The sequence below is a fragment of the Sarcophilus harrisii genome, chromosome 4 (genome assembly GCF_902635505.1).
Source record: "Sarcophilus harrisii chromosome 4, mSarHar1.11, whole genome shotgun sequence".
NCBI lineage: Eukaryota > Metazoa > Chordata > Mammalia > Dasyuromorphia > Dasyuridae > Sarcophilus > Sarcophilus harrisii.
Genome location: NC_045429.1, coordinates 455,063,635 through 455,090,448, shown reverse-complemented (window position 1 = coordinate 455,090,448; position 26,814 = coordinate 455,063,635). Strand labels below are relative to the sequence as shown.

The 26,814-nt window shown below is 41.8% G+C and overlaps 1 protein-coding gene and 1 pseudogene across 2 annotated transcripts in view; both read left to right on the top strand.

The window, feature by feature from the left end:
* The window catches only part of DIS3L2 (DIS3 like 3'-5' exoribonuclease 2), a 285,169-nt gene that overhangs the window by 15,241 nt on the left and 243,114 nt on the right, over positions 1–26,814 (top strand). For both annotated transcript variants that reach the window (XM_031968143.1, XM_031968145.1), the window contains exons 3-4: positions 20,497–20,634; positions 21,049–21,209. In XM_031968143.1, coding sequence (XP_031824003.1) covers positions 20,497–20,634; positions 21,049–21,209 — 299 coding nt within the window. The remainder of the gene's footprint in view (positions 1–20,496; positions 20,635–21,048; positions 21,210–26,814) is intronic.
* Positions 23,730–26,808, top strand: LOC116423491 (annotated as a pseudogene).

Here is a 26,814-nt window from a genome sequence, read left to right as displayed (position 1 = left end):
TCATTGGATCCGAGGGGCCTCTCAGGTCCCTTCCAGCTCTAAATTAGGATCCCATGATCCCACCAAATGTCAGGCCTGCAGCAAGGCCTGTCCATATCGCTTTCCTGCTGCCGACAACCCCGGGTTTCCTCCTGGGGGTCAGAGAGCGCTTTCAGCCCTTTGGGGATTGCCTTTGGGAGCTCTGGACGGCCTGCTCGAGAAGTGCCTTGCCTGGCTTCTTGCCCGTCACTGCACGTAGCTGGCTTCCGATCACACTGGCGTGCGGGCCATCGCCAGTCTTTGGGCCTGCTGGCTTCTGGAGCTCAAACTTTCTGGAGGGGACCCATCCTCTCTCTCCTTTGACCCCGTTTTTCCTCCCTCAGACTCTCCACACCTCTAAGAGGTCTCTCGCTTCTTTTCTCTCATAGCCTGCAGCCTGGTCACTCTGTGCCTCCCGCGCCCTCTGCCCTCACTCCATCCTTCCCATGGCTCACAGAGCACAGATCTCATGAGCTCCCAACCCCCCTCTCATCTGCCCATTTCTTCTGGGATCAGACAGAAACTCCTCGGGTCAGAGCTGACGGCCAGACTTTCCTGCCTTTCCCGGGCTTCTCTCTGTCCTCTCCATCCCATTGAGAGCCTCTGCTCTGCTCCGGGGCCTGCACGTGTCTGCTCCCCAGGCCGGGGAAACTCTTCTCCTCACCCACAGCCTCCACGACTCCCGGCGTTCTTCTGTAGGAAGCTGGTTCTAGCGCACCTCGGGTCTGCTTTGGACCCACCTCTTGTTAGAATGCAGGCCCAGGAAAGCAAGGGCTTTCCCATTTTGTCTTTGTATCCCCAGGGCCTGGTGTGTAGTAGGTGCATGTTGATGGATGATTGGGTATCTTCTACAAATAGAGATACTGTCTCTTTTTACCAGTGCTTACACCCGCAGTTTTTTGTAGCTCTTCTTGCCATCGCTGCCGTTTCTGAAACAGTGTCTCATTATCGCAGGGACGCTGGGGCTCTGCCTTCAGTGGAGTTCGTGTTGTCCAGCTTGAAGAGGAGACCAGAGCTGGGAGGGCTGGCTGATAACCACAGGGAGGGTAGCTTGATGGGGGGAAGGGAGAACTTTACCCTGGAAATCAGAGCACTGACTTCCTGCGTGAAGGACGGGGATCAGTTTGTCTCAGGTGTCGTGGGGAGCTGCCACTTCACTAGGGGTCAGCCAAAGCTAATGGGCTCGGGCCTGCCCTCGGAGGGCCAGAGCTGTGGGAAGGAAGGAAGGGCCGTGATTTAGGAATATCCACAAACTCGGAGTATTCAGAGAGGAACCGGTGACTCGTTTTGCTTCTGTGTCATGTGAGGGTAGGTCAGAAGGAATGAGGGCTTGGGCCAGCGCTCTGAAGGGCTGCTGAGTGGAGACTGTGGGCCAGAGGAGGAGCACGGGGGAGAGGTCAAGGAAGATGGAGTTAGGCTCGAGGCCGGGAAGAACTTCCTCCCCAGTGCAGCAGGGCAGCAGTGGGATGGGCCGGCTCATTGCTTGGCTTCGAGCCAAGAAGGTTTTTGTGGGTGTCCTTGTTTGGGGGGCTAAGGCTGCGGAGGTCCGTCCATCCCTGAATCCTTCCACGGACTGATGTCTCAACTTTGGCGAAAGAATTTTTATTATGGCAAGAAAAAACCCTTCTTTTGTTATTGTTTTGTGTGTGTGTCTGTGTGTGTCTGTATGTAAGTATGAGTGTGTGTGTATGTGTGTGTCTGTGTGTGTGCTTGTGCACATTTAAAGGTCAAGAGGTGTTGTCTATTAGAGGCTGTTTTTTATCTTTTCACAAAATCACAATGCTGATTGAACCATTTCTTGGCCTGTTTTATGTGGCACAGTGATCGAATGCTGGAGTTAAATCAGCCTCAGTTCAGACTCTATTTGCTGCCTAAATGACTGGGCCAAGCTCCTTACCATCTACGTTTTAGGCGCTGGTTGCAGAGTAGGAATGGGAGATGGTCTGCAGTGAGAATGGGACTTCCTTTCCTATTACTGTGGGTTCCTGACTGATGGAATCACAGCTCTTTGATACTGTGTGTTATTTCTCTAATTTTTAGATGGTATTCAATATTTTTATACAGATATTAATGATATTAGTTTTTTCAGCTTTGTATTTAATGGATTTAAGGATCAAAATCATAAAAAGAATTAGGCAGAATACTAATCATTTTCTATTCTTGAAAATAGTCTAGGCTATATTTACTCTTTGAATATTTGAAATAATTCAGCTTTTAATCCCTCTGGTTCTGATAATTCTTATGTGATGTTCCGTCCATCAGTGGCTTAACTGATTTCTTCTGAGTTTGACTTTCTGTTTTGTCACTGAGTATATTTTGTGTTTTTGTAGATATTTATTAACTGTTTTTAGATAATCAGTTTTCTTGTAATCAGTTTAAATGTAATGCAAGATAAATCTGCTTTAACTTCTTATGTTCATTATGATCTCTTTAATTTTAATAATTTAGTTTTTTCTCTTTTAAAATAACTTATTTTTAATCACCTGCCTTCATACAAATATTTTGCTTTATTTGTAAACATTTTAAAGTTTATAACTTATTAATTTTGTTTTTATCTTAATTTAAGAATTTATCTTTACTTTAAAATATTTTATGTGTTTATATAAATATATATATATATATATATATTTTGCATTTTGCTGCAACTAATTTGAATTTGTTTAATTCCTACTCCTGGCCAATCACTTTGCAAAGGGTTTCCAAATATTATCTCATTTGATCCTTATAACGTCCTTGAGGGGAAAATGCTATTATTATCCCCATTTTACACATGAGGAAACAGGGGCAAATAAGAGTTTAAATGACTCTTCCAAGATCACACAACTAGTGTCTGAGGTCATATTTGAACTCCTCTTTTCCTTTTTCCAGATATGGCACTATCCACTGCCGTCCAACTGCCTCTTTACACATGTAGTGTTTGAAAAACTTTAACTTGATTTTCTAATTTTTTTAAATACACACTTAGTTCACCAAATTTCTTCACCCCCTTCATTAATAAAGCTATCGAGGGCCCATGATTATTAGTTCTTGTGTACAACTTTAGCGACATTTCATAAATTGTGATTCACTGTGTTTATTTTGTTAACTTTGAGGTAATCTATCATTTTGCGGTAACTTCTTAACACAGGCATTGTGTTTTAATTTTCCTGGAGGTTGTCACCTTTTAAGCATATTATTATATTTACTTTTAGTTTATTGGATTTTGCTTCATATATTTAGTATTTAAAATTTGTGCCTTTCCAAACTTATTTGTAGTCTTTTTTGTGATGTAGCACAAAATTGATTTTTGTGAGTTTTCCATGTGCATTTTAAAAAACCCTCAAATATTTCCTGCTTTTTACATTAAGTCCTTTTTATAAGTCTCTTCAGTCATTTTTTTTTTTTTTTCAGCTGTTCAGCTATGTAATTTTTTTCATTCTGTCACCTGCAGGCTATTGGTCCCAATGAACTTGGGCTCCTATTTTTCTATTCATACTTTTTGGAGCTCATATTTCTACTGAGGATTTTCCCTGGGGACATGGAGGTGCCAGTCCCAAGCTAAGAAGTCATGAAACATAGACTTAATTTATAATATACAAAAAAGAACACAGAGAAAATCTGTGCAGAAGTAAATTTTCCTCCCTGTAGAGGGACCTCTACAACTTTATGGATTTATGGCACTGTTCTGGGGTCTGTCCCCTTGGATCAACCCCAGAACAGTGCCATAAGGAACAAATGTTGGGATTTTTGGGAGTCCAGGAGCTCCTTTCCTTGGAAAGCATTTTCTCTCTGCAGGAGCCTCTCTCATTTCTCTAGGGTTCTACTACATGTCCCACTCCCCTGCGGTGCCTGGGGCAGCTTGCTTATTGACATGCTAGCTGTTCCTTGTTACTTCTTGGCTCTTGCTTGTTCCAGAAACCTCTCTGTTGGTATTAGGAGGCAGGGGACAAGCACCCCATTTTCATCTGCTGTTGTCCCTCGGCAGCCCTTCGGCGTGTCTCTGGAGCCGCTGTGCCCATGATGCCTATGGCAGATTTCCCGAGGTCGAGGCCTCTGTGCCCTTCTCTGCTCCTTGTTGAGGTGACAACTCATGAGAAACAAGAAATGAAAATTTTTCTCTGTTGTTGCCATTGCTTTAATGGGGCAGTGCCATGTCTGAGGGTGAGAAGGGGAGAGGTTGTCTTTGTCAAAGGGAATGGGAGCCCTCTATGGGGACACTGAGGGTCTGGGCCCAGGGCTTCTTTGGTTTGGTCCGGCTTTGAACCTCTGCTCTTAACTTTTGTCCCATGATTGATGAGGCTACCCGGCATGAGTGCCGGACTGGCAGTCCACAAACTTTCCTCTGATGCCTGTTCTGTGGGTGAATCCCTCTGAGCTGCAGTTGTATTCTCTGTAAAAAGGGGGTGGTATTGGTGGGCTGAGGCAGCAGTGAAACAATACGCATAAAGGGAAGGATGATGTGCACACACAGAGGAACATGTACGTTATATATACATGTACATTATGTACATTTATAGTGTAGGTAACCTTTCTTGTGTAAAGTTAACTTGAATCATTATTTAGCATGTGTAATGTTATTCTGTAGTGAATAGAGTGTTGGTTTTAGGGTGAGGAAAACCTGGATTCTGGTTCTGCCCTTGTCAGATACTTGCTTTGTGTCCTAGCAAAATTATTTAATATTTCATTGCCACACGTAGCTTTCTGAGACTTGAGAGCAGTTGCCCATCTACGTTGGTTGGGGGACTTTTCTCACTGGGATCTCCCTATATTGATGAAATCACAAGTGTGGTTCAAAAATAAATTTAGTTCATAAAACTTCAGTTGACATTTCTGCCACCTCGAAGTTTGACCCAATTTCTTTGCTGATCTTACTTAGCATTTCTCATTTGCAATTGTACATTGTTAGAGAATGTCATTACAATTCCAGATCTGTAGAACCATTATTGCACTCTTGTTTTAAATCCAGATACTTAAAAAAAAAATTTAGATATGTTTTCTATATGCAACATAATTTGAGGTCTTATAACCTTTTTTCTTTTTTTAGGAAAATTCAGTCCATTTATACATTATAATTGTTAAATCTGGCTTAGCTTCTACAATCTTTTGTAGAATGTATACAATCAATATAAACATTGCATTTCACTATTTCTATTCTTTTAATTAAATTTAACCTGCAAGACACTGAACAGAATAATATTAAAATATTATTAAATTAAATATTAAATATTAAAATAATATTAAAATACTCAACACTAAATTGATAAAACAACTCTTTGCTTGGGATAACTTCTCCCCTTTGCCTCTCTATCCTTTTCCTTACTTTTCTGTCTCCTTTTAGTTATATGTTTCACTCTCTTTTCATAGTATTTACTTTTTCCCTTTCTCCTTTAAGCTTAAAGGCCTTATTTCATAATTAGCCCTATTAAGCATTATATTAGTGTTTGATTTTTTAAAAAATCATCTTCTTATAGAGGTATTATTAAAAAACTAATTAATTATGTTTGGAAAATATCTAGTTTAATGATTTGGATTCGTTAAGATGTTTGCCATTTTATTTCTCTCTCCCTCTCTCTCTCTCCTCCTTTTCTCCCTCTTCAAGTCTCTTTCTCTCTCTCTCTCTTCTCCCCCCCCCATCTCTCTCTCTCTCTCTTTCTCTCTTTCTCGCTTTCTTTTCTTCATTAATTACTAAGTGCTTCCTGTTTTTTTTTTTTTTTTTGTTTGTTTGTTTTCTTATTTTTCTCCCAAAGTTAATTTTAGATCTATTTTGAATCCAGAGTTTTGGGTTTGTTTATTTATTTATTTATTTATTGTTTGTTTGTTTTTTTAAATAAATTCTTTAACATTTTCTTGATTTTTAAAGATACTTATCCTTTGTTTTCAAATTTTTTAATTTGTGGTAAAACTGACTCTTGGATTGCGGCCTTATGTTTTTAATTTTTTTGTATGCCATATTCTAACCTTTTTTGTTGTTTCTGGTTCTTGGATCTTATAGGATTCAAATAAATGTTTTTAGTGGGTTGAATGCAAAGATTTGAAGCTTTAAGGAATCTGAGAGGCCATTTAAGCCAGTTGCTTTATTTTACAGATGAAGAAATTAAGACCCAGAGAGGTTAAGTTCCTTGCCTACGGTCACACAGGAAGTCCATGGAAGAACCAGGGCTTCTCTAAACCCAGTGTTCTTTGCCCTGACTACTAATCATGCCTTTTTTCCTCTTGGCAGTGTGAAGGACTTGTTCCACCATCTTTTCCCTGCTCATTTTGATAGTAATGTGTCTGGATGGATTGAATTTTGACCTTCTCTTTCTGTAGGTTTTGTAAAAAAAAATTCCTGCCTGTGTTTCATTGGTGTAAGGAGATGCTAATGACTAAGTGTCCTTGGGAAGAGGTCATAACCTCTGCACTGTCAAGAGCCACCCGATTTTACCTGGGACCCTGAGCTGAAGTGAGTCCAGGGTCCCCCATCAGGGTATGAGGGGGTCTCACTGGGGGCATGTCCAGGGTCTCCCATTCATGTGTTTCTGACTCTAGGGGCAGCCTCTCTTCTCTTCTCAGCGCTGCTTCTCCAAATGCTTTTTCTTTGGAGCAATGAGGGTTCTTGTTTTGGATGCTTCTGGGAGGTTTGCTCATATTTTTCCTGTGATGCAGAGAGGACAGGTCTTTGAGGTTTTCTTTCTTTTTTTCTTAAAGCTCCAGTAATTCTGACATTCCATCTTTTTGAGCCATTGCCCAAATTTCTCACTTTTATCCAAGCTCTTTCCTGAGCTCTTCATCTGATTTGTCTTCTGTTCTACTTGCTTTTGTACTACTGTGCCTCCTGTGATGTTTTCCTCCAATGTATAAAATCGTCTTCTTTAATTGCTTCTGCTAATATTTCCAGAATTTCTCTGCTTTCTTGGCATTATTATGGCTAACCCCTCCTTCCTTCCCTCTCTTTCCCCTCATTAAAAACTGGAAGATAAAAAACCCAAACTCTTGTAAATAAGCATAGTCAAGCAAAACAAATCTACACCTAATGGTTATGATCAGGAAAGTGTGTCTTGCTTTTAAAAAAGTTTTGTTTTGATATCATTTGTTTTTGCATCTTTTAGATTATCCTTATTTTCTCTGTTCTCCTGGAGAACCATCTGTAATGACAAGATTTTTTTTTTTTTAAAGAAAAAAGACAAAAGAGAAAAGTTGAGCAAAACCCAACCATACATTGAAGAAGTTTGATATCGTTTGTTTTTGCATCTTTTAGATTATCTTTATTTTCCCTCCTCTCCTAGAGAATAATCCGTAATGACAAGTATTTTTTTTTTAAAGAAAAAAGACAAAAGAGAAAAGTTGAGCAAAGCCTGACCATGCATTGAAGAAGATCTGAAAGTGAGTGAATGTGTGAGGACATCGCTGTCATGTCTTTCAGGACGCTTTCCTCAAGCGAGGTGACGCATGGCCAGCTGATGTGTGGATTGAGTGCCAATGCCAGTGGCAGTCTGTCCAGGAAGGCTTAGCTTCTTTCCTAGTTTTTAGATGAAAAGAGATAGGGCTGCAAGTTACAGTGTTTTGTTATCATGCCCCCAGGGAGTCCCCTCACACTCTAATGGGGAGCATGGTCTCTCATCTGGAGAGAGCACTGGGATAAGGTATGTCTTTTTTCGAATGATCCTAGTCCTTCTGAAGATTCATGTCATAGTTTGTTCAAGCCTTCTCCCGTAAGGACCGAGTCAGATGATGTTTGTAGGTAGCACAGCATCTAGTACGCTGGGGATGCCCAAGAAATGCTTGCTCTTTTTTTGATGCTTGCTGCATTTGCTTCCTCGTCACCTGCTCATCCTCCTTTCTGTGACTTTCTGTAGTCACTCACATCCCCTCCCCAAGATCTCCAGTGACCTCCTCTTAGTCTCCTTGCCTCCGACCTTTCTGCACCCTCTCTCATGGCTGTTGGCCATTGGAAAGGAAGGAAGCCTGTTTAAAGAAGGCCCTAGGCCAGACCGGACTGCTGACTAGGGGCTGTGGACCCTGAAAATTCACACCTTTTCATGAACTGGAACCCTTTGTCACTCTTACTTGTTTTGAGGTGTCCCACTAGTCTTGAATACCAACAGCTGGCACCAATTGGAATAGGAGAGGAGAGACATTATTTTCTCCTCTCTTAGTTAAATAAATGGAATGAATGATTAATAAAGAATTTATTAAATGCTTGATGAGTTGGTAGAATGTTTGTCCTGTTATAACCATGAGGGTAGGTTCTTGCAAACAAATCTTTCTGCTCCTGCCAATTTAGTCAGAAGTAAATAAGAATTTTTACACTCAAGTTCTTCCTGGGATCACTTTGGTTTAAATTTCCCTGGAATGAGATATCTTTTCCTTGCGGAATGTTAGAAGCTTCTGTTTTCCCTTTTTCCCATACCTCTGGTTTAGATGATTTAGAAGAGATTAAGAAAGATTTCTTGCTTTTAAAAGTTTCCCACAGAATTTAATAGGGTGTCAGATCTCCAGTGGACGGATCCCCTCCAGTTGTGGGGGCTGGGTGGCCCCTTAGGGTCCTAGGACCTCATCATTCTGGATTTGCTCCCACAGAATTGTCAGTTTTGGTGCTAGAATGACACAAAGGGAGCACATGAGGGAACCGGCAACCGCCAGTAGATTTGGAAATCACTTTGTTCAGCACCCATTTTGGAGACCTTGTTTTCTCTCGTCTTTTGGGCATTGGAGGAACCTTTCTCCCACACTTTCCATTTGAATTACTGGAGCAGTTATGTCTTTATTCATTTTGTCACGTGGTTGCTAGACTGATAGAAAAAGGGAATGCTGTCCATGTAGCGCATTTGGATTACAGTGAGATAATGGCAGCATTTCTACTCTTCTTGATACATATGTGGGGGAATGTGGGCAGGGTGATGGCTGGTGCTTTGGAACTGGGGGAATAATCAGGCCCATAGCTTGCATTCACTTTTTGAGTTTTCAGATAGGATTGCTGATTTAATGGAGGTGATATCTTGTTTTGATTTAAATTATTTTAATTATTGTAGAATTTAAACAAAGTTTCAAGAAGCTAATACTTTGTATTCTTTCAAAAACTGCTTTTAATGTGTTATCTAATGAGGAATGTCTTTTATGCTTGTGAATTTCTATTAGTTCTTGGAGATTTGAGATGTCAGGTTTTGCCATAAGTATTTATGGTAAGAATTTTCCCAAAATGGTTTCTTTCCTTATTGTCCTGCCAGATACCATATGGCAGGCATTTGAGTAAAAACATAGTCCCTACCCTCAAGGGAACTATATTCTCGTGCGGTGGGTGCAGACAGCTAGGGACATACAGGATGAATATAGAATAAATGGGAAATAATCTCAGGGGGAGAATGGTGGCCTTGGGGGGACGGGAGTAAGGTTTCCTATAGAAAATAATATTTGCAGTGAGTCTTGGAGGAGGCCTGGAAAGCCAATTTGGGTGGGGGGAAGGAAAATCTCTGGAAAGGCATAGAGTTGGGACGTGTGTCGTTGGCAAGGATGGTCTGTAAGTAAGGCACATATGTCTGATTTGTAAAGTATGCAAAGGGGAGTGAGCAGAGAGGAAGGGCTTGAAATATTTAACAGCATTTTGAATTTGATTCTAAAAGGTGACAGGAAGCCACTAGAATTTATTTTGTTTGTGTGGGTCATGGGGTCAGAAAATTACTTTTCCTGCAGCAAAGTGGAGGATGGACTGGAGTAGGGGGAAATTTGTGGCTGTCACAGTGGTCCAGGTATGAGGTGATGGGACCTGTACCAGGGGCGTGTCTGTATGAATGCAGAGAAGGGCATGAATATGAGAAATATGGCGAAAATAGAAAAAGCAAGATTTGGCAACAGATTGGATAGATTGGAGAAGTGAATGAAGGTGAGAGAGGAATCAAGAATGACACTGATATTGAGGACTGAGCAGCTGTGAGATGGGGGTACCCTTGTAGTAATAGAGGCGTCTGGAAGACAAAGGTTTTTTGGGAAAGATAATGAGTTTTGTTTTGATTGTGTTGAGTTTGAGAGGCCTTAGGGATCAAAATGGGACCTCAGGATAAGGAATACTTTGCTTAGTGAGTGTGACCTGGATGAAGAACCAGAACAGGAGAAAGGAGTGTCAGTCAGGTAGGAGGAGGGCTAAGAGGAGTGTCCTGAAAGCAGAGAGAGAAGAGAGTGATCCATTAGGTCAAAGGCTAAGATGGGTCAAGGGCATCAAGATGGAAAAAAGGCCATTTGAGTTCTTAATTAAAGGATCATTGGTGACTTTTTTTTTAAAATAATAACTTTTATTTTCAAAATATCTGCAAAGAGTTTTCAGCATTCATCTTTGCAAAACCTTGTGTTCCAAATTTTCCTCCCTCCCTTTTCCCCACCCTCTCCCTTAGACAGCAAGCAATCCAATATATTAGACATATGCAATTCTTGTAAATATAATTCCACAATTATTATGCTGCACAAGAAAAAGCAGACCAAAAGGCAAAAAATGAGAAAGAAAACAAAAAGCAAGCAAACAACAAAAAAGGAGGAAATACTATGTTGTGATCCACATTCAGTCTCCATAGTTTTCTATGGATGCAGATGGCTCTCTCCATCCCAAGTCTATTAGAATTAGCCTGAATCACCTCATTGTTGGAAAAAGTCATGTTCATTAGAATTGAACATTGTATAATTTTGCTGTTGTCATGTACAATGTTCTCTTGATTCTTCTCATTTCACTTAGCATCGGTTTCTGTGAATCTCTCCAGACCTTTCTGAAATCATCTTGTTGATTATTTAATATAGAACAATAATATTCCATAACTTTCATAGACTATAACTCATTCAGCTATTCCCCTACTGATGGATGTCTACTCCGTTTCCAGTTTCTGGCCACTACAAGCCGGGCTGCCACAAACATTTTTGCACACGTGGGTCCCTTTCCCTCCTTTAAGAGCTCTTTGGTGTATAAGCCCAGTAGTAACTCTGCTAGGTCAATGGGCCACAGTTTGTGGCCCTTTGAGCATGGTTTTATTGGTGACTTTGGAGAGAGCACTTTGAGTTAAATGATGAGCATGAAGTCAGATTGTAAAGGGTTTAAAAGAGAGCGAAGGGAAAAGAGACGGAGGTACCTGAAGGAATGTAGGTGGGCTTCTCATCCTGCTTAATTGGGGAAGGGGAAGAGACCTGTTGGGTGAGATGGAAATGTGTTTAAAGGCAGCAAGGGAAGGAGCCTGTAAACTAGGAGAGATGGAAGATTAAGGAGAGTGGGGAGACCAGAAGGGCAATTTGTGGAGAGGATGAGACTGGGATAGAGTCAAACATGCATATAGAGGGTTTGCTTCAGTGAGGAAAAGGACTTCCACCTCCTCATGGGAGACATGGTGGGGGGTGCAGGGGAGGGAAGAGGAGGAGCTTGTAGGGGAAACACCCAAGTGATGTGAAGCAACCTAGAGGGAACCAGAGGGAGCTCTCAGGAATGGCTCTGCCTTGCTTTTTGTTGTGAACACGCTTTTCACTTTTAGATAATCAGAACCATCTGTTCTGTTTCTAGTACTTTGTTCTCTTCCTTAAATATACAAAACATTTTTCTGTTTCTCCTAACCACAATAAAGAAGTCATTCCATTTTCTTCTAATCGTTTTATTTTACTTTAGAAAATGTCTTGGATTATCTTTTTGGAATTTATTGTGGTATGTATGTCACTAGAATTTCAATCAAATCACTTTTTTGGGTCATAGTTATCTAATTCTATTAGTAGTTTTTTAATTGAATAATAATTTCTTTCTTCCATGTTTGGTGATTTTGGATTTAAACATTACTTCTTCTGTATTGCTTTGGTTCTAATTCTGGATTACCTTTTCTCCCAATTTCCTTTGTTTTGTCCTGTTCTATATATGTAAGACAGTTGCTAGTTTGAAGTATAATTTGAGATGTAGAAATATAAGACTCCTTTTTAAAAGTTTCTCATGAATATTTTTTATATTTTTGTCTGTTCCTTTATTAAATTTTTGTTAATACTGTCTTAGTTGACATTTTGATTGTTTTGGTATTAAATTTGTATTTGAATTTTGATATTTCTCACCTTGTATGCTGAGTTTGCCAGCTCTCTGTCAGGAGGTGGGTAATGTATTATATCATAGATATATGATATCTTTATCATATATAAAGAATGTTTGGTCATGGTATTGACCAGAGTAATTAAGTTTTTAAATAGTATTTGTCTTTACAATGTTGTTGTTACTGTATTATCGAGTCTCTTGTCCTGCTCACTTCCCTCTGCTTCAACAAGCCTTCCCAGATTTCTCTGAAACTATCCCTTCATAATTTTCTGTAGCATAGTAGTATTGTGTACATTCATATATTATAATTTCAGCCATTTTCCAATTGATTAGCATCCTGTTAGTTTCCAGTGCTTTGCTACAACAAAAAGAACTATTATAGATATTTTTGGTACATTTGTATTATTTTTCTTTCTTTGCTCTCTTAAGGCAAAGACTGAGAGGTTGATATATACAATGTTTAGTGACTTTTGGGGCATAGTTTCAATTTCACAGTAGTTAGAAAATTAACAAGGCATTTCCCTCAGGTTTCCCTCAGTTCTTCCACCATTTGCTATTTTTCTTTATTGCCAATTTGATGAGTGTGAGGTAGTAGCTCAGAGTTACTTTTAACTTTAGACATCTCATTTCCTATCTGACTGTGTTCATTTTGTACTTCTTTGACTTCCTTTCCAACTTTCCTTTGTTGTCTTCCCCCATTAGATCATAAGTTCCTTGAGGTCAGGGATTGTCTTCCTATTTGTATTTTAGTTTCACACACATAACATATGTGCATATATGTATATAATGTGTGTGTATGTACATGTGTGTACACACACACACACACACACACACACACACACTATTTGTGCTTTAGAACATAGTGGGCACCTGATAAATGCTTATTGACTGTTGACTGTTTTTGTAAACAATTCATAGAACATAGAGAAAAGACTTAGATTTTTGAATGTTTACTAGAATGGTATGAATTGCAATATCTAATATATGGAAGGGACCTCATCAATCCAATCTAAAGGAGAATCCCTGCCCATAAATCTCTGGCAATTGGTGGCACCGAGTGAGAGGGAACTCTTAATTTATGAAGCAGCCTATTCTATTTTTTGGACAATACTGATCATAAGGGAGTTTTTCCTCACTTTGAGCCCATTTTTGGCTTTCTACAGTTCCCAGCTACTGATTCTCATTCTTCCCTTGGGCTGTGGAAAGCAGGTTTAATTTCTCCACATGATAGCTAGCACCTCACATATTTGAAGAAAATGTTCGTGTCCCCCTTAAACCTTCTACAGGTAAAATATTCCCAGTGTCTTTGTTTGATCATTCCTTTTCTATTCTATCCATGCGGTCATCACAATCACTCTCCTGGACTCTGTTTTATCGATATTATATTTTCAGCTCTGAATTATTTTCCTCTGCTTCTTACCTCTCTCTCCTACTAAGAAAGCATGAAAACAAAACCTGTTACAAACATATAGTCAAGTAAGAATGTTAGGATATATAAGTAAGGCTTTTTCTCTCTATTAAAAAATTGTGTTGTAATTGTTAAATTTGACTTAATCTTTGCTCTTCTTTATTAAGAATTACAATTTCCTTCATTTCCTTTATTGTAATTCTTTCCAGACTCTAATGTTTAATCAACATATACCACCAATCATTTATTATTTTATACTATTGATGTATCATTTGCGAAGAATTAGTTGCTAATGAATAACTTTTCTCCCTTTATTTGTGGCTGTTGTAAGATGATTACATGACTATCTTTTTGAACTTAAAAAGATTTAGTTTTACTGGGGCCTGATTTTGTGATAATATCCACCATGTTTTCCTTTTTATGTATGTATGTATGTACCTATCAGGTTGTAATTCCCTTGGCATGTTGGTTTTTTATAGAGAAAACTTGTGATATTGGTGTTTGATACCATTCTTTGTGGTCACTTATTATTGGTCATCTAATTGTTGTAGTTTTGAAACTTGCCAAGATTAGTTCTAGGAGATGTGAATTAAGATTCATCTTAATGGTGTCCTGTGAAGTCTGTCAATCCTAAGTTCTGTTTATTATCTTCAGGATTTCTGAGAAATGTTCTTATTTAGTCTCCTAAAGAATTATTTTCAGTTTATTTTTCTTTTAAAGATATTGGGATGCCTGATAATTCTTAAATTTTATTTCCTTTATTTTATGAATATGCTACTTCTGTATCAATTTCTTTCATTTTTTTCCAGTTTAATAAAATTTTTTTGGCTTTTTTTCTTCCATTCTGACTGCAAGTAAAATAATTTTTTTAAAAAATCATCTCTTTATGATGGTTAGGTTTTGCATGAATTTTTAAACTGTTCATTTTCATCATTGGCTTGCCTTAAATTTCTCAATTGTCTTTATTTCATATGATATATTTATTCCTCTAATTTTGATATTTATTATAATTTTAAAATAAGTTTTTATTATTGTCTTTTCTTTATACCATTACAGATTTCCTCCTTAATTCAGATATTAATTTCTTATGACAATAATATTTTTTAAAAAATGAAATGAGAAAAAAAATCAGCATAACTGTTCAATCCATTGAAAAACAGTTTTTTTGTACCTTTTTGCCTCTTCAGAATGTTGGTAATATCTTTTCATGTTTCTTCCATTTAGCCATCCTAGTTCTCCATAATTTTGCAGTATTCTTTTTTTCTTTCTTTTTTTTTTGAGTGGGTCTTTTGGTTTACATTGTTCAGCCATTCCCCAAATGATGAGCATCCTTTTAATTTCCCATTCTTTGACACCACAACAAAGCAATGCTATAATTATTTTTATACATATGGATTCTAACTTTGATCACTTTGGGTATACACCTAGTAGTGATATGAGTGGTCAAAGAGTATACAGTTTAATAGTTTTTTTTTTTGGCATCATTCCATGCTTTCTTTCTTCTCTTCTAATTTTAACAGCACTGATTTTATTTGTGCTAAAACTTTGAAATTTTATGTAATTAAAATTCTACATTTTCCCTTCTTTAGACTTCTTTGTTTGTTTGATCATGAAGCCTTCTTCCTATCTAAAGGTCTGACAGGTAATTTATTTCATGCTTCGCTCATCTGTTTATATTTCTTTTGAAGTCTTAAGTTTTGTACACATTTGAAGCTTCTCTTGGAATAATAGTTTGTGAGATGTTGGTTTTTATCCAGTTTTTGCCAGACCTGCTTTCCATTTTTTCCAGCAGTTTTTATTAAATAGGTGTTTTTTCTATAATCCAAGTTTAACAATTGAGTTCCTCTGGCTCTGATTTTCCCTTGTCTGGTCTGTTCTATTGATCTCTCTCTTTCTTTTTCAAGCAACACCAAATGGTTTTGGGTGACTACTGCTTTTAATAAAGTTTAAGGGCTGGACGTGTTGCTCCCTCTTTTCATCATTTCTGTATCTTCTATTTTTCCGAAAGAATTTTGTCAGGATTTGATTGAGCCTTGCCAGACATTCCCACGACAGTTTGAATGGCTTGGTGTGCGCTTACTCCTGCCAGGCCCATTGGAGCGACCTCCTTGTTTCCCATCTTCCTGCTTTTTCTGTAGGAGTTGACCTTTGAGTACATGGCCGTCAGCTGGTGGGCTTAGAGGTAAGGAGAAAGCTGAGACATGACACGAGCCCCTCCCCCTTTGGGAAGCTTGGACCCATCAGGCTGGTCTGGAGCTCAGTGGGGAAGTTGTTGGACACAACGGGTGCTGAAAGAAATTCATTAAATCTTCTCTTTGTCATTTAGGGCAAGGCCTCAACAAAGATTGTTTTTAACAATAGCATTAAAAGTATCAATTAACGGTGGCGTTATTGCCATTTAAAAATCCCTACTGGCATGGCTCAGCAATGGTCTCTGACTATTCTTCCAACTATTCAAGTTCTTCATTTCTTTTAGTCTTTTAATAAGAGTCTTCATGTGCTTGAGTAGATTGCTCCCCAGATGTGTTGTATATTTTGTAGTTATTTGCAATGACATTTTGCTTTCTAGTATTGCTTTCTTGATTTTGTTAATGACAATAGCTAATATTTATAGTGGGCTTCTGAGCAGCTAGGTGGTACGGTGAACAGCAGCAGGTCTGGAGTGGTCAGGAAGAACTGAGTTCAAATCCAGCCTCAGACTCTTACTAGCTGTGTGGCCCTGGGCTACCGATTGCCTCAGTTTCCTCTTTTCCAAGTTTTGGAGTTTCACTTATTTGGAGTTTCTTTTTCTTTCTTGCTTTTGTGTGGTTATTTAATTCTGCTCTCTTCTCTCTCACGCTCCCCCTTCCCCCTGCCTTCTCATTTGGATAGTAAAATTCCTGTTTTCCCCCTTTCATTTATCCGATTTTGTTCAGTTAAATAAAATTTCATTTTCTGGGCCTTTTTCTGGAAAGAATTTTTTCCCTCATTCTCTTCATTAGTTATTTTCCTCTTTAGTTTTTTTGTAAATGTTTATTTTTTGATCCATGACCTTATACATATTTATTATCCTTTAGTCCCTGTATTCATCAAGGCACTAAAACTTGTCAGGTGCCTATTTGGGGCTCTTTCTAAACGGTTTCTACATCATTGTCTTACAGATCTTACTCCTTCCCCCCCCCCCCCGACTTTTTTTGTTGTATTTCAGCCTTAGAAAGAGTGATAGAATTAAGGTTTTTTTTTTCCCCCTGCTAAAGATTCTTGGTAATTTTACTCTTTTTTTTTTTTTTCCCCTTACAGCTAGGTCCCAATTAATGTTTATAATGAAGCTTTGGAAATGGTAGTGTTTTTTGAATTTCACTGCATTATTTCCACTGCTGAGGGACTAACTACTGTATTTTACATAATTGTAACTTTTTGAATCCATGTGGCCACTTCAGGAGATGTATTATTCACTCTACTGGAGGCCAAGCTCACTTTCTGACTCCTCTTTTGAAGGTGATTTTCTCGGGCTCTTTTTCAAAGCTCTCTCTTCCATATATTAGACAATGAAGAGTTCATCAGCCTCGGTCTCTGCCAGCCGTGACTTCTGCGGGGACAGAACTGACTCCAGCTGGAGGCTGGGCTCTTTCAGGCTTAGTGGGGTGCCATCCAGACTGCCCCCACATCCTCTCCCAGTTCTCACAGTCTCCTATTTCACTGGCTACGTTCTGTTGGGGTACAGAATGCTGATGGTGCTGCTCTCCTCGCCTGAGCAAAGCTTCTGTCATTTTTATTTCCATGGCACAGGGCGGAAGGGTTTATAGAATGGAGTTCTTTTGCCAGCCCTTAGGTTGGCTTGTGCAGTCCTTCTGTTAGAATGTGATGGGTGAAGGGGCACTGAGTGGGTTAGAAATTCTGTAGTTAATTCATTGTTGTTAGTCCTTTGGGGTTGTTTTTGCCTTGTTTGGGCTCTTGGTGGAGACAGCAATATCATGGATACAGCCGAAATGGCCTTATCTTTTTGGTATAATTGTTATTTTGGCGAGGCTGGAAAGATCATAAAGAATGAAACAAGTCTAGTCCTCCAACTTGTAGGCCACGTGATGGGAAGTCTCCTTCAGAGTATTTATTATACATTTTTCTTTTATCTTAAATTTCTATTGTATCTGATGCTGCCTTTGGTGGTGTTTTAGGGTATTTTTCTTCTGGCGTTTTTGTCACTGTTTCTTTTAAATTCATAATATTTTTTCATTGTGTTGGAGCTGTATTTGGCTCGTTCATTTTTGAGTGTTTTTAAACATTTTCTTTTGAGGATTCCTTGTAGTTTTGCTTCTTTTGGCATTTCTTTTGCTGTTTTTTGAGGGATTATTGAGGAGTCGGCTCCTCTGTAACCTTTCACTTTGCCATCTCCCTAGAACCTCTTCCAAGCAAAAATATGAAAGAAGATTGCATTTCAGTGGGATTCAGATTTTAGGGGAAAATTTAAAGAAATGTAAATACTGATGTATATTCAGGTACATTTTTCATTCATCTTCAAGTGTGTTCAGTTAATATTGGGCCTAACCTTGGCTCCATTCTCTTTCTGTTTTAATATCGTGCCTTTTGGAGAACCTATTGTACTGTCAACAAACTGCTGTTCATCCTCAGCCTGCTTCTCTTCTCCCTCTCTCCCCCTTACACCAGCTGGAACCTGGCTTCTCCTGCGGTAACGCCATAACTTTCTAAGTCTCTTTGCCTTTTCTCCTTTCAAGCCTCCTGACTCACAGAACCAGGAGAAGCGTTCACACACTCCTTGCTTTCCACTGCCATTTCCAGACCCTTGCTGTGTCTGGTGGGAGACTTCCTTGCCTCTGAAGCTCAGCCCAGTCTTGCTTAATAAGATTTGGGGCTCGCTGGCTGTCTTCCTCTAGGACAGTAACCCTTGGTTCACAGGCTTTCTTTTCTCCCTCTCTGTTAAACTTAGGGATGAGGAATGGGGACTGGGTAGCCATAGATAGCTGGGGGTAAAACCCCCAACAGGGTGAGATCGCAGACCATAGTGAACATTTCACGATAGCAGGCTGTGGTCTCGAGAGTGAGGACCCCTGGGGGCCCACAGCAGAAGGGCCAGGCACCCCCATATTTGTAGGCTCCTCTAAGTTTGGGTGGTGTAGGTGGATAAGTTGATTGTTTAAGATGACATAATCCTTTCAATGCCAGTAGATCAGAAGAATATATATTTTTTATTAGTTTTAGACAGTTTAATACAACATGGATCTTCTACCAAACCCTGTGCTTTTGAGAAGATGCTACGATGGCGGCGGGGAAGAGCTCATTCTGGAAGGCCCTCGTGAAGCTAGCTTTGTTTTGGGTGTGGGCAACTTTCATCCTAGGCACTCCCAGACTAGCTCCCCTGAACCAACTGATTGGGGTTTCTGGTCATGGCAGAGATCTTTACCTCCTGAGATAGGAAGGGCTTGTAAAATGCAGTAGACTTCCTCCTTCCCGCTTTTTGCTCCTTCCCACTTATTCTTCTTTTTAAAAAATTGAGTATTTCTTTCCTTTTGGGGAAAGAATCTGGAGGAAGAGCTGTGTTTTTCTCTTTGTTTTTGAGGACCTTTCCTCTGTGTTCCTCATTCCTAGATTTGATCTTTCCCTGCTGTGTTTCTGAGACTTCCCACTGCCTCCCTTTGTGATGTGATTGGACTTTGTGTCATGTTTTGGCTCTTTCAGCTTTTTTCATTTCCTTGCCCATCTTGATTCTTTTACTGTTAATGAGCTGGCAAATCTGCATTTCCCTGAGGTGACATGAGCAACTTTCTGAACTTGTGTTTCTTTCTTACCTCCTTTCACCCTAGTGTTCTCTCTGTCTCGGTCTCTGTCTCTGACTCACATTTCTGATAACTTTGCAATTGTCCCCAGTTTTCACTTTTCCCTTCCTTTTGTCTTTCTTTGCTGCTTCACAGAAAGCGTTTCTGTGGATCCTGCCATTGCAAAGGTCTTCATACCCTTTACTCTCAGTTTCAGAAAATAGACTCTTGAATGGCATGAAAAGTGGAGCCTCCAGATTGTGTTGCTTCTGTCATGTAACTCGTCTCCTCCTCGGCGTCTGTCCTCTGTTGTTCAGGCTCCGGTGGCACATTCATTTCTGGCCTCAGTTTCTCTCCTTTCCTGTATCAGGTTAGCTACATCCTTAATGATCATCTCTTTAGTTTCTCATGATACAGCCTTCTTTTTTCTAGGTAGGACATTTGGTTTTTCTCCTGTGACCTAAAACTTAAAAATTGTGAATCTGAGGGGACAGCTAGGGGGCATAGTGGCTAGAGCCCCAGCCCTGAAGTCAGGAGGACCTGAGTTCAAATCTGGCCTCAGACACTTAACATTCCCTAGCTGTGTGACCCTGGGTGAGTCACTTAACCTCAATTGCCTCTCCTCCTCCCCACCCCCCCCCAAAAAAAATTATGAATCTGTGTATATGCCATAGTTGTACAGGGAGAGAAAACTGATTGGCATCTGGATGTGTCTCCTGGCAGGGAGCTGCCCTCTCCCCCCCCCCCCCCCCCCACAGTTTTCAGGCTTGCAGAGATGGGCTTGGGCCAGTGGCCAGCAGGATGGCAGAGGAAAGTGGTGACAATGTGTCACAGCCGAGTGGAAGGCCACATTGGTTACCTGATCCATGGAATGGGATTGCCCTGAGTTTCAGGAGCTGCTCTGCTCTCCTGACTGGTCTGAGCTGGGGGTACCCAGCAGAGATCTGTGGCAATCTATTGTTGCAGGCTGTGTTTCCTGTGGTGATCATCTTTCTTAAGGCTCATGGACAGATGAGTCTAGATTTAAGTTTGAGGGTGAGATGGAGAGGGTCTGAGCCTTTTCCTGGGCCATGTGTTCCTTCTGTTCTGAGCCCCTAAAAGAGGAATTTAGGTGACTTACAATGTCTCAGGGGCTTTCATTCTTCTTCATTGTCCCGTTTGAAGGCCAGGTGATGGCTAAAGCAGTCTTTGATCCATGAAACAGAGAGGGGAGAGTCAGACTTGAAAGAATCCCATAGCTGCTTAGAGGTGCCTCTGCCACCCCGAGCTGAGGACCCTCTGCCAGGCTGGTTCCTCCCCACTGATGGCCTTCTCTTGGGCTGCAGGGAGTCGGGCGCGCAAGGGCTCCGAGCTGAGTAGCAGCACTCCTTCCAGCCTGGGGAAGAGGAGGCCGCTGTTGGAGTCGGATGCCATGAGCCATTTGGACGGCAAGATTCATCCGAAGCATCTGGGAACTCCGAAAGGTAGGAAAGGCCATTGAGGCCGGGGCCTTTCCTGAGGCCTGCTGGTCTGGACAGGGGAGGGCAACCGCTGGGGCTGGGTTGGGGGAGAGGAGTGGGGGGGCCTGCAGACAGCGCCTCTTCTGCTCCTCCAGGAGTGATGGCATGTCTTCTCGTCATGGATACTTACAACTCAGGGGTGTCGCATGGAGAAGAATCATTTTCCCTGAAAGGTCTCCAGTAATCTGTGGGCCTGTCACTTTTGGCTTTGTTTAGGCTCCTTCCCATTATTTTTAACGTGGCTACTTAGCACACGAGTTTTTTACATTTACATCTAAAGAAAACAAAATGAGGATGTCTAAGGGCCTCGGAACTGAGTTTGAGGAACAGAGGGACCTTGGACCGGCAAAGAAATCGAGACCTGCCTTGTGTTCCTAGGTGCGTCCCATGCCGTTGGCTGCTCTGGAGGAGCCGGGTCATCGCCAGGTGACAAAAAGATGTCTGGCAAACATTCCCAAGGGAAGAAAAGGAATATATTTGAGGCCTACATGTCCAGGGAGAACGTGTCGGCTGGCTTGAAGAGAGGGGCGCTCATTCAGGTATGTGGTGCACGACGTCAGGACGCGATGTGAACATAATAAATGTTTGTTGGTGAAACAATCCGAATGATCTGTCGATGATGGCAGCTGTGGCCATTCGGAGGCTGGCAGGGAGCTGGCAGACACCTCGGACAGGGCCGAAGGACAGGCTTTCGGTGTGGGGACTTGGTGGGCGCAATGGCCGGCCCTTGCATGGATAGCCTGGAGAGGGACTTTCTGGCCCGTGGCGGGGCGGACAAGGACCTTGTCTGTTTAAAGCAGAGGCTCCCAGGCTGCACGGGACCCACATTCCCAAGGGCTCTAGAACCAGATGGAAATGTCATTGGGAAATATTTAACAAAAGACATAAATAAATTTGCAGTAGAACATAGATAATGTAAGCCAGTTTGTGGGTGGCAGGGATCCTCAATAATGAAGGGCCTTTGATATTACCGGGTCAGAAACCCCAGCCCAGGCCGGGTGTTTCTGTGTAGGCTCACCCCAGAACCACGCCTAGAGACGCCTGTGGGTCTCAGGCCCCCCACTCTCCCAATGGCTCCTGGAGAGGCAGTGCAGGACCTGGGTCACCAGTGGGGCTCTATGGCATCCTTGGTGAACTTCCCAGTTCCCTCCCAGGAGGAAGGAGCCCTGGCCAAGCTTCAGAAATGGGCTCTCGTTGTTGCCGCAAGATCTCAAGCAGGAATGGCCCCATTTTCGGCCTCTGCTTTCCTCCTTTAGCGAGGGGTGAGACTAAATGGCCGTCCAGTGCTAACTCTCTTTGGGTTGTCTCTCAGGCAGGTACTAGATTGTGGCTGTGTCATTTTGGGAGCTTTGCAGAGAAAAGCTCTTCAAAAAGGCCCCTGCTTGTAGTGAAATGATTCTGGGTAACTTGGGTAATTGGAATTTAGCTCCTCACTGGTCTTTAGGCAGATGCCTGTTTCTGGGTAGGAATCCTTGGTAACAAAACATAGGGAAGACGGGAACTCAACAAATCTTTTTTGGGAGGGAATGTCCAGAAAGGCTCCAGATTATTTTGTAAAACATCATGACTCATCAGCGGGGAACAATGCTTGCCTGCCTCCTGCTGCTTCGGTGGGGGAAGAGGGGCTCACCTGAGAGAGGGCAGTCCCCCCCAGTTACTTGGACTTCCTTGGGGGGGGTCCAAAGGCCTCTTTCTCCTCTGAGGGCCTGGCCTGATCTGGGTACTTAGCAGGTGCCTTCTAGCCTCCCTTCTCCTCACTTCTCCAGAATTATCCATGGGGGACTGCCTGGGGCTGGTGGTGTCAATAATCCTGTTTTTGGGTGGGAAAGGCATTTCTTGGTAAGTGAAGTGGGGTGAGCTGAAAGTCGGTAGTGACTCTAGAGCTCTTCCTGCCAGGGCTTTAGCTTTCCCCAGTTCTATTTTTTGTTTTTGTTTTTTGGTAATAATAAGAGCTGATATTTCTATAGTGATGTAGAGTTTACAAAATGCTTTGTATACATTATCTCACTGGATACTTAGACTGCCCCATGAAGGTGAGTAATGAATATTATCTCCATTTTATAAACAAAGGAAGTAAAGCTCAGCTAGGGGGAGGGAATCGTCCAAGTCCTGCAAGGAGTAAGTATTGGAAAGGAGATTCAAGCCTTGGCTTCTCCTGGTGCCAGGGCTGGGCCCTACGGGGATCCTCTCTCAGCTGTGGTCCCTAAAGTGACAAGAAATTGTCATCCGAGGAAGAAATAAATAAAAACCTAAGAAAAATAGCTGAAAGATTGAATGTCCGGAGGTGTTAGTGGGGGCTGGGGAGACAAAGGGAGCACCACCACAGAGTTGTCAGGCCCAGGAAACTGAGACCCCCTTCATTTGACTCAGCTCCACTCAGTGTAGCGGGTCTTGTTCCCAAGGGCCTGTGAGTGGTTCCTGCTGGAGTGTGACATCATGAGACCTTCCAGCCAGCACTTCGCTCCCTTATCCACATGTGAGAACAGTTGTTCTTTGCAGATGGGGAAGGAGCTGCTTCCAGACATGAGATCACAGCGTGAAATGCACAACACTGTAAATAAGGTTGTCGTGGGCTGGGGTACAGAGCCCATCTGCTTTCTGAGGCAGGCTTGTTGGGTGGACTCTGGGCTCTCGAGGCAGGGGCAGGGGCGCTCTGGAAGAACCGGGCTGCAGTGCCGCTGGCCCTGCCTAGAGCGCTGGCTAACTTTCATGTTCAGATTTCAGCACCTCGTGACATCTTTCCCCCTTGCTTGGGGACTGTGCTCTGCCTTCTCAGGGAGCTTGGGAGAACCTAGTTCATCTGGAGCACTTACCCCCTCTTTGCTTTACTCCATTGTCAAGTCTGAGGCCACAACCTCTCAGGGATCCCACTTTCAGCCTTAAGAATCTCTTCCCCGGGCAGCCTACGCGGTGATGACGGCGGCGGCGGCTGCAGCGGTGGTGGGTGGGGGGCATGGCGGGCATGTGGCGCTGGGGCCCACCGAGTCCGTGACTAGCTGCACCTCTTAGGGGGAACCCACCATTCCCGGCTCCCGAGGGCCCCCGACCCGGCCGCTGCTATGTTACAGGAAATCAGTGAGCACGGCTCGGAAGAGGAAGATGACAGTCTGTCTGCGATTACCTACGAATCAGACTTGGAGATGAAATCCCCAAAGAAAACTTTTCAGAAATGTCCACCAGGACCACCAAAGTCCCCCTGTTACACTAAGTCTAAACAGATCGCTTCTTGGAGGAGTGTGAAGACAGCTGGGACAAAGCCTCTCAGTGGCAGGATGGCTTTAACCCCTCAGAAGATAATGCTCAGGCCTTCAAAACAAAGTCCTGGGGCCCCTGCTTATAAAGAGAAGGAAGCCATATATGATGAGATCAGTGAATTGAAGAAGTCATTACACTCTCAGAAAGGTGATGTGGATTTTATGAAAACAAAACTTCGGCAATTAGAAGAGAGCAACAAAAAGCACCAAAATATGGATCCCCTCCTGGATCCTAATCAAGACTCTGAATCTGTCTGGAATGTGATTGACAAGAGCTCCGGTTCTGGCTGGATCATCCATGGACTGAAGCAGAGGATTATCAGGTTGGAACAGCAGTGCAAGGAAAAGGACAGCACTATCACAAAACTTCAGACAGATATGAAGATGACAAATCTGGAAGAAATGAGGATTGCCGTGGATACTTATTCTGAGGAGATCCACCGTCTCCAGGTTCTCGTGGCAGACACTGACGAGACAGAAAGGAAGTCCCCGATCGACAAGAAGTCATCGCAGAGAAGGCAGAAGAAGCTCAGGGCTGCTGTCCTGTACTTGTCCAGAACTGTTCAAGAACTTCAGGAAGAGAACCGAAGCTTAAAGGAAGATCTGGATCGGGTGTTGAGCAACTCCCCTGTTGTTAATAAAGCCAAAAGTTACAGCGAATGGAGCAAACAGAGGCTCATGAGACGTGTCTCAGAGCTAGAAAAGAGAGTGGGTGAGCTCGAGAACACCAGCTCTCCTCCAGAACGGGCCATGTTGGCTCCCTCGATCCGGCTAATACCAAACACAGCACTGCAGGGTCTGCTGAGATCTGAGTACGCTGAAGAGTGTGAGTGAGAGCTGGAGGGGAACCGGAGCACCCTGCAAGCTCAGCTGTCTGATAAGGCCGACAGCTACCTCCACCGGGTGAAAAAGTTCTTACTTCTTTATGTTAAACAGTTTTGCACCTGAAATCGATCTAGCTTGGTTTGGGGGAAAATACATCTTTTTTTTTTGCTAGGCCCCAAACTGGCAGTGTTCAATAAAGAATTGTTTACTATGCTGAAATTTCTTAGACTTTGGCTTCAAATTCTGCTTTAGTGGTAATAAAACATTTGCCGAATTACCTCAATGCATACAAATTATAGTTTATCAAAAATGGGTTAAATCATATATTAGAAAAATTACTTAAAAATGAAAGCCCAGGTCACATCCCAGTGCAGTGACTTCCAAAGGAATTTCCAATTCTTTTCATGGTAAAATTTTATCAACTATTGCTTGAAATACACAGACCATTGATTAGGGGGAAAAAAGAATCTCTTCCCCTTCAGAACATGACTAAAAAAGCAGGAGAGGGGCATCACAGTTTTGACAACATGCAGTGAATATGTTTTTGCAGTGAACAGGTGTCATATGGGCCATGAAAATGTTTTCGCAGTGAACAGTTATAATACAGTTAAAATTTGAAAGGGAAACAGATTAACTAAGAAAAATTACTGACCCAAGTTTCTCAGCTGAAGAATTCAAGAGATATATAACAAACTGATTTTAATTTATAAGAGTAAGAGCTACTTCCCAATTGAGAAATAATCAAAGGATATAAGTAGGTAGGTCTCAAGGAAAGAAATCCATTTTTCAATCCATTTATAAAAATGTCTCAGATCATTAATAGAGGAATGCAAATTAAAGCAATTCTCAGATTTCATTTCACAACTGACATAGTGATAAAGATGACCAGAGAGAAATGACGCACTCTGGAAGGGCGGTAGGCAAACAGGCACAGTTTGTACGCTGATGGCTGCTGTGACTTGGTCCAGCTGTTCTGGAAAGCCGTTTGGAATGGCATCCAGCAGGTTACTGAAGTGGGCAAACTATGTGACCCAGCAGCTCAGCTTACACTCAAACTAGATAAAAGAAAGAGGAAAAGAACCTGGATGTAATAAATTTATAGTGGCTTTTTCTGTACTGACCCCACACTGGAAAATAGGGAGATGGCCCTTCATTTGGAGGCTAGCTAAGCAGATTATGGCATATGAATGGACACAAATTTTATGCCATAAGAAATAGCAAAATGGACATTTTAGAAGAAAGAGAGGAGACCTCTATGAACTAGTGCAGAGGGAAAGTGGGTAAGGCTAGAACAATTTATACAATGACAACATTGTAGGGAAAAAAAATAGCTTTAATCAATGCATTGATAAATCGTGGGTCCAGAAGATTGAGGATGACTCTTCCTGTTCAAAAGTTGATGAGCTTAAACAGCAGAGGAAGACATACATTTTTGCTTCTGGATGATCTCAGTCAGTAAACGTCTATCAAGCACTTACTTTGAACCAGGCACTATGGTAAGCACTGGAAGTACTTGTTTGTCCTCTATTCTCGAAGAGGATCATGGCATCAGGAAGGTGGATTTGAATGAGGGAGAGCTGGGCAAAGTCACCAGCCTCACTTTCCCTCTGGAGCCCTCTGGGTCCAGTGACAATGCACAGATCAGGTCCATGATGCAGTGGGAGATTTGGCCTTTTTAAGCACAGATCTTTCCCAGGTCTCTTTGATGGAGGCAACTGCCTATTCATGATTCACACTAGGTAAGAAATGAGGCAAAAGAATGGCCCCTTTTTACCTAGCCCCCAAAAAAAAAAAATCAACTTGGGGGAGAACAGCCACCTCAGGATTTCTGACCCAAACAGAAATAATTGTTATTAATATTCATTTGAGCCAATCAGGGCCTAAACAGTGATCAAGTGAGGCTTGACCTGCAACTCATTATTGTCCAGTCAATGAGAGCCTGAGTAATTTGGTTTGAAGTTCTGATCCTTACGAAAGAAATCTAGCCTGTAACCCTTAAGATAGTTTAGGAAGTTTCAGGGATCAAAATTTACATTCCTTTGGACAGAGTAAGGTAAGAGTCTGC